Here is a 6,509-nt window from a genome sequence, read left to right on the forward strand (position 1 = left end):
AGTCAAAGTTTTCCTTAATTTTGGGTCAGTCACAGTGGTCAGGTATTCTGCCGCTGTGTACTCTCTGTGTAGGGCCAAATAGCATTCTAGTTTGCTCTGTTTTTTTGTTAATTACTTGACACATTGGAAAGAATTATCTTTTTGTTTTCTCATGATTTGGTTGGGTCTAATTGTGCTGCTGTCCTGGGGCTCTGTAGGGTGTGTTTGTGTTTGTGAACAGAGCCCCAGGACCAGCTTGCTTAGGGGACTCTTCTCCAGGTTCATCTCTCTGTAGGTGATGGCTTTGTTGTGGAAGGTTTGGGAATCGCTTCCTTTTAGGTGGTTATAGAATTTAACGTCTCTTTTCTGGATTTTGATAATTAGTGGGCCTAATTCTGCTCTGCATGCATTATTTGGTGTTCTACGTTGTACACTGAGGATATTTTTGCAGAATTCTGCGTGCAGAGTCTCAATTTGGTGTTTGTCCCATTTTGTGAAGTCTTGGTTGGTGAGCGGACCCCAGACCTCACAACCATAAAGGGCAATGGGCTCTATGACTGATTCAAGTATTTTTAGCCAAATCCTAATTGGTATGTTGAAATGTATGTTCCTTTTGATGGCATAGAATGCCCTTCTTGCCTTGTCTCTCAGATCGTTCACAGCTTTGTTGAAGTTACCTGTGGCGCTGATGTTTAGGCCAAGGAATGTATCGTTTTTTGTGTGCTCTAGGGCAACAGTGTCTAGATGGAATTTGTATTTGTGGTCCTGGTGACTGGACCTTTTTTGGAACACCATTATTTTGGTCTTACTGAGATTTACTGTCAGGGCCCAGGTCTGACAGAATCTGTGCATAAGATCTAGGTGCTGCTGTAGGCCCTCCTTGGTTGGTGACAGAAGCACCAGATCATCAGCAAACAGCAGACATTTGACTTCGGATTCTAGTAGGGTGAGGCCGGGTGCTGCAGACTTTTCTAGTGCCCGCGCCAATTCGTTGATATATATGTTGAAGAGGGTGGGGCTTAAGCTGCATGCCTGTCTAACCCCACGACACTGTGTGAAGAAATGTGTGTGTTTTTTGCCAATTTTAACCGCACACTTGTTGTTTGTGTACATGGATTTTATAATGTCGTATGTTTTACCCCCAACACCACTTTCCATCAGTTTGTATAGCAGACCCTCATGCCAAATTGAGTCAAAGGCTTTTTTGAAGTCAACAAAGCATGAGAAGACTTTGCCTTTGGTTTGGTTTGTTTGGTTGTCAATTAGGGTGTGCAGGGTGAATACATGGTCTTTTGTACGGTAATTTGGTAAAAAGCCAATTTGACATTTGCTCAGTACATTGTTTTCATTGAGGAAATGTACGAGTCTGCTGTTAATGATAATGCAGAGGATTTTCCCAAGGTTACTGTTGACGCATATTCCACGGTAGTTATTGGGGTCAAATTTGTCTCCACTTTTGTGGATTGGGGTGATCAGTCCTTGGTTCCAAATATTGGGGAAGATGCCAGAGCTAAGGATGATGTTAAAGAGTTTTAGTATAGCCAATTGGAATTTGTTGTCTGTATATTTGATCATTTCATTGAGGATACCATCAACACCACAGGCCTTTTTGGGTTGGAGGGTTTTTATTTTGTCCTGTAAGTCATTAAATCTAATTGGAGAATCCAGTGGGTTCTGGTAGTCTTTAATAGTTGATTCTAAGATTTGTATTTGATCATGTATATGTTTTTGCTCTTTATTCTTTGTTATAGAGCCAAAAAGATTGGAGAAGTGGTTTACCTATACATCTCCATTTTGGATAGATAATTCTTCGTGTTGTTGTTTGTTTAGTGTTTTCCAATTTTCCCAGAAGTGGTTAGAGTCTATGGATTCTTCAATTACATTGAGCTGATTTCTGACATGCTGTTCCTTCTTTTTCCGTAGTGTATTTCTGTATTGTTTTAGTGATTCACCATAGTGAAGGCGTAGACCCAGGTTTTCCGGGTCTCTATGTTTTTGGTTGGACAGGTTTCTCAATTTCTTTCTTAGATTTTTGCATTCTTCATCAAACCATTTGTCATTATTGTTAAATTTCTTCGGTTTTCTATTTGAGATTTTTAGATTTGATAGGGAAGCTGAGAGGTCAAATATACTGTTAAGATTTTCTACTGCCAATTTTACACCTTCACTATTACAGTGGAACGTTTTACCCAGGAAATTGTCTAAAAGGGATTGAATTTGTTGTTGCCTAATTGTGTTTTGGTAGGTTTCCAAACTGCATTCCTTCCATCTATAGCATTTCTTAATGTTACTCAGTTCCTTTGGCTTTGATGCTTCATGATTGAGTATTGCTCTGTTTAAGTAGACTGTGATTTTGCTGTGGTCTGATAGGGGTGTCAGTGGGCTGACTGTGAACGCTCTGAGAGACTCTGGGTTGAGGTCAGTGATAAAGTAGTCTACAGTATTACTGCCAAGAGATGAGCTATATGTGTACCTACCATAGGAGTCCCCTCGAAGCCTACCATTGACTATGTACATACCCAGCGTGCGACAGCTGCAGGAATTGTGACCCATTTTTTGTTGGTTATGTTGTCATAGTTGTGCCTAGGGGGGCATATGTGGGAGGGAATGCTGTCACCTGCAGGCAGGTGTTTGTCCCCCTGTGTGCTGAGGGTGTCAGGTTCTTGTCCGGTTCTGGCATTTAGGTCGCCACAGACTAGTACATGTCCCTGGGCCTGGAAATTATTGACTTCCCCCTCCAGGATTGAGAAGCTGTCTTCATTCAAATATGGGGATTCTAGTGGGGGATATAGGTAGGACACAGGAGGACATTTTTCTCTGTTAGGATCATTTCCTTTAGAATTTTTGCCAAATGTAGAATGTTCCTGTTTTGATTAATTTAATGAAGTGAGTTAGGTCTGCTCTATACCAAATTAGCATACCATCTGCATCCCTTCCCTGTTTCACACCTGGTAGTTTGGTGGATGGGACTACCAGCTCTCTGTAACCTAGAGGGCAACCAGTGGGTCCGTCTCCTCTATACCAGGTTTCTTGCAAGATGACAATGTCTGTATTACCGATTTCTTTGGTGAAGTCCGGGTTTCTGCTCTTTAGGCCAAAGGCAGATGACCTCAGGCCTTGGATATTCCAGGATGATATAGTGAAGGCTTTTTGTTCCATAGAGTGTCCAATGTTGTTGGTCGTGGTTTGGCCTCAGGCCAGTAAGTGTGAGCAGAGCCTGCTGAGCATCTGGTACATGCCATTGGCTTGGGTGAGTGTAAGAGTGGGGGTTGGGACTGTTTGCCCACTCACTACCTGGGCGTATGTGTGGCTTCCATGTTGAGGCCCTTTTTGCGGGGGTGGGGTGCATGGGGTGGGCAGGAGTGGCATAGGTCTGATCTGAGGGGGCCTAAATGGGGTGTGGGCATGGTTGACGTGGGGGGGTGTTGATTGGTTGGGGTGGGGGTGTGGATGTGTCTGGGTGTGCTGTGGTCTGGATGTAATTCCTCCTGTCTCTGTCTCTCTCTGTCTCTGTGTGTGCAGGGACCTGGCAGCCCGTAACTGTCTGGTGGGAGAACAGAGCAGGGTGAAGATCAGTGACTTTGGGATGTCTCGCGAGCAGCAGGACGGGGTCTACTCTGCCGCGGGGGGCCTCAAACAGATCCCTGTCAAATGGACGGCCCCCGAAGCCCTCAACTATGGTACGTTCCATCTGGCTCTGCCCCGCGGCCACAACACTCACAACCGTCCCTCTCCCCCCTCCTCTCTTTATTCATCAATCTCTGCATATCCCAAGGCTAGAGAGAACCCACTAAACATGGCAACAACCTGTCAACCCAGCCATCATTCCTCACCCTGTGATTAGTGTACTGCTTTTGTATTTCTCTGAAATGTCATCTCTAACAGACACACGCTGAACTGTGCTCTCTGGGGTTGGAGTGCTGGCGAAACATAGAAGAGTTCTGTCAGAATAAAAGTCAGAACATACCTTTTGGGGCTTAGAGGAAGCTTAATTTCAAAACTCTATCACTACTTTTCTCACGCTGTGATTGTGGAATAGTGTATAGTTGAATGGGTATGGTATCTCTACAGGATTACTGTCAAATGTAATAGCTGTCTCAATACTGCCCCCTGCCTGTGTTTCAGGGAGGTACACCACAGAGAGTGACATGTGGAGTTTTGGAGTTCTCCTATGGGAGATATTCTCCAGGGGAGTCACCCCCTACACCAGCATGTCCAACCAGCAGACACGGGACGAGGTGGAAAAAGGTACAGCGAGTCAATGAGATTTCTAACACATTCGTCAGAATTTGGAGTTGACCTTAGTTCATGCTCTGTAGGAGTGTCAAGTTTTAATGTCACATGCACAAGTGCAGTGAAATGCCTTTCTTGCAAACTCAAAACAATGCAATAATCAATAACAATGTATTACTAGAAAGAAAAAAAAGGAGAAAAAAAGAAATATGAAGAACACAATAAGTAAGTAAGCATATTATATACAGGGTCAGTTCCAGTACCATATTTACAATGTGCAGGGCTGCTGGAGTGATAGAGGTAAGGTGACAAGGCATCAGGATATATGATAAACAGAGTAGCAGCAGCTTGTATGTGAGTGGGTGTACGTGTGTGTAGAGTCAGTATAAATGTATGTGCATATTATGTGTGAGTGAGCAGTGAGTGTGTAGGACTCTGAGTGTGCATAGACAGTGCAAAAATAAAAGTCAATAAGGATACAAGGTTAACTCAGACAGTCCGTGTAACTAGTTTAGGAGTGGAGATGCAACATTATGGAAGTGTATAGAACAGACATGACTCTGGGTAGAATATGGAGTTAGGTCAGCTCTATACAGGAGTCCAAAACATTACACCCCTCTGGATTAACCCCAGGTGAAGCCAACCTGATGTCCAATCATGCTCTCCTGTCCCGTCTCCTAGGATACCGGATGCTAGCCCCAAACTCCTGTCCTCCAGATGTGTATGCCATTATGTGTCGCTGCTGGCAGTACGACACCAGAAACCGGCCGTCCTTCAGCAAACTCAGGACCGAACTCAGTGCTTTATACCACAAAGTGTCCTTACTCAAGTGACTTGTTTGATTCTGTTTTACCTTTTTATATGGAGCAGATGTTGCCTTTATTTAATATACATTGACTATAGAGAACCAGTTGCTATGTGATCTTGATTTTACCATATTTAAATAGTGATAATGTGCCAGGCTGTGAGACCACAGGTAATGTAAGTACACATGACATGTGTGTATTGAAAACATTGGTACCATATTCTACAAAGTAGAATATTCTATATCTGTTGAATGTTGCTATTGTTTACTGTATTACGTTACTGTAAATGTACAAATTGAATGTTTCTATTATATCAGCTTTAAAGAGTTGATGCGATCTTTTTCTTTGTCTTTTTTAATATACACTGAACAAAAATTTGAACACTATGTAAATTGTTGGTCCCATTTTTCATGAGCTGAAATAAAAGATCCCAGAATTTGTCCATATGCAAAAAAAGCTTATTTCTCTCAAATGTTGTGCACAAATTAGTTTACAACCCTTTTAGTGAGCCTTTCTCCTTTGCCAAGATAATCCATCCACCTGACAGGTGTGGCATATCATGAAGCTGAATAAACAGCATGATCATTACACAGGTGCAAGACTGCAAGGCCACTAAAATGTGCAGTTTTGTTCACACAACACAAAGCCACAGATGTCTCGAGTTTTGAGGGAGTGTGCAATTGGCATGCTGACTGCATGAATGGACCAGAGCTGTTGCCATTTCTCTACAATAAGCTGTCTCCAATGTCGTTTTCGAGAATTTGGCAGTATGTCCAACCGGCCTCACAACTGCAAACCGTGTAACAGCTCCAGCCCAGGACCTCCAAGTCTGTCTTCTTTACCTGCAGGATCGTATGAGACCAGCAACCCAGACAGCTGATGAAACTGGGTTTGCACTGAAGAATTGCTGCGCAAACCGCCAGAAACTATCACAGGGAAGCTCATCTGCATGCTTGTCATCCTCACCAGTGTATTGATCTACTGCAGTTTGATGTTGTAACTCACTTCAGTGGGCAAATGCTCATCTTCGATAGCCACCGACACCCTGGAGAAGTGTGCTCTTCACAGATGAATTCCGGTTTCAGCTGTACTGGGCAGATGGAAGACGAGGTGATTTTCTGATGTCAATGTTCTGAACACTGCCCTATGGTGGTGGGTTTATGGTATGGGCAGGCATAAGCTATGGACAACGAACACAATTGCATTTTATCGCTGGAAATTTTAATGCACAGTAATACCGCGACAAGACCCTGAGGCCCTCATGTTTCAGCATGATAATGCAAGGATCTGTACACAATTCCTGGAAGCTGAAAATGTCCCATTTCTTCCCTGGCCTGCATACTTACCAGACATGTCACCCATTGATCATGTTTGGGATGCTCTGGAGCAAAGTGTACGACAACGTGTTCCAGTTCCAGCCAATGTCCAGCAACTTCTGACAGCCATTGAAGAGGAGTGGGACAACATTCCACAGGCCACAACCGACAGCCT

The 6,509-nt window shown here is 43.5% G+C and overlaps 1 protein-coding gene across 3 annotated transcripts in view; it reads left to right on the forward strand.

Moving 5' to 3' along the window:
* Positions 1 to 5,464, forward strand: part of LOC109888394 (tyrosine-protein kinase Fes/Fps-like) — a 42,323-nt gene extending 36,859 nt beyond the window's left edge. For all 3 annotated transcript variants that reach the window (XM_020479555.2, XM_020479556.2, XM_020479557.2), the window contains 3 exons: positions 3,502 to 3,659; positions 4,105 to 4,227; positions 4,894 to 5,464. In XM_020479555.2, the coding sequence (XP_020335144.1) occupies positions 3,502 to 3,659; positions 4,105 to 4,227; positions 4,894 to 5,045 (433 nt within the window). In that variant the 3' untranslated portion in view covers positions 5,046 to 5,464. The remainder of the gene's footprint in view (positions 1 to 3,501; positions 3,660 to 4,104; positions 4,228 to 4,893) is intronic.
* The last annotated feature ends 1,045 nt before the right edge of the window (positions 5,465 to 6,509 follow it).

Source organism: Oncorhynchus kisutch, linkage group LG3 (genome assembly GCF_002021735.2).
Source record: "Oncorhynchus kisutch isolate 150728-3 linkage group LG3, Okis_V2, whole genome shotgun sequence".
Taxonomy (NCBI): domain Eukaryota; kingdom Metazoa; phylum Chordata; class Actinopteri; order Salmoniformes; family Salmonidae; genus Oncorhynchus; species Oncorhynchus kisutch.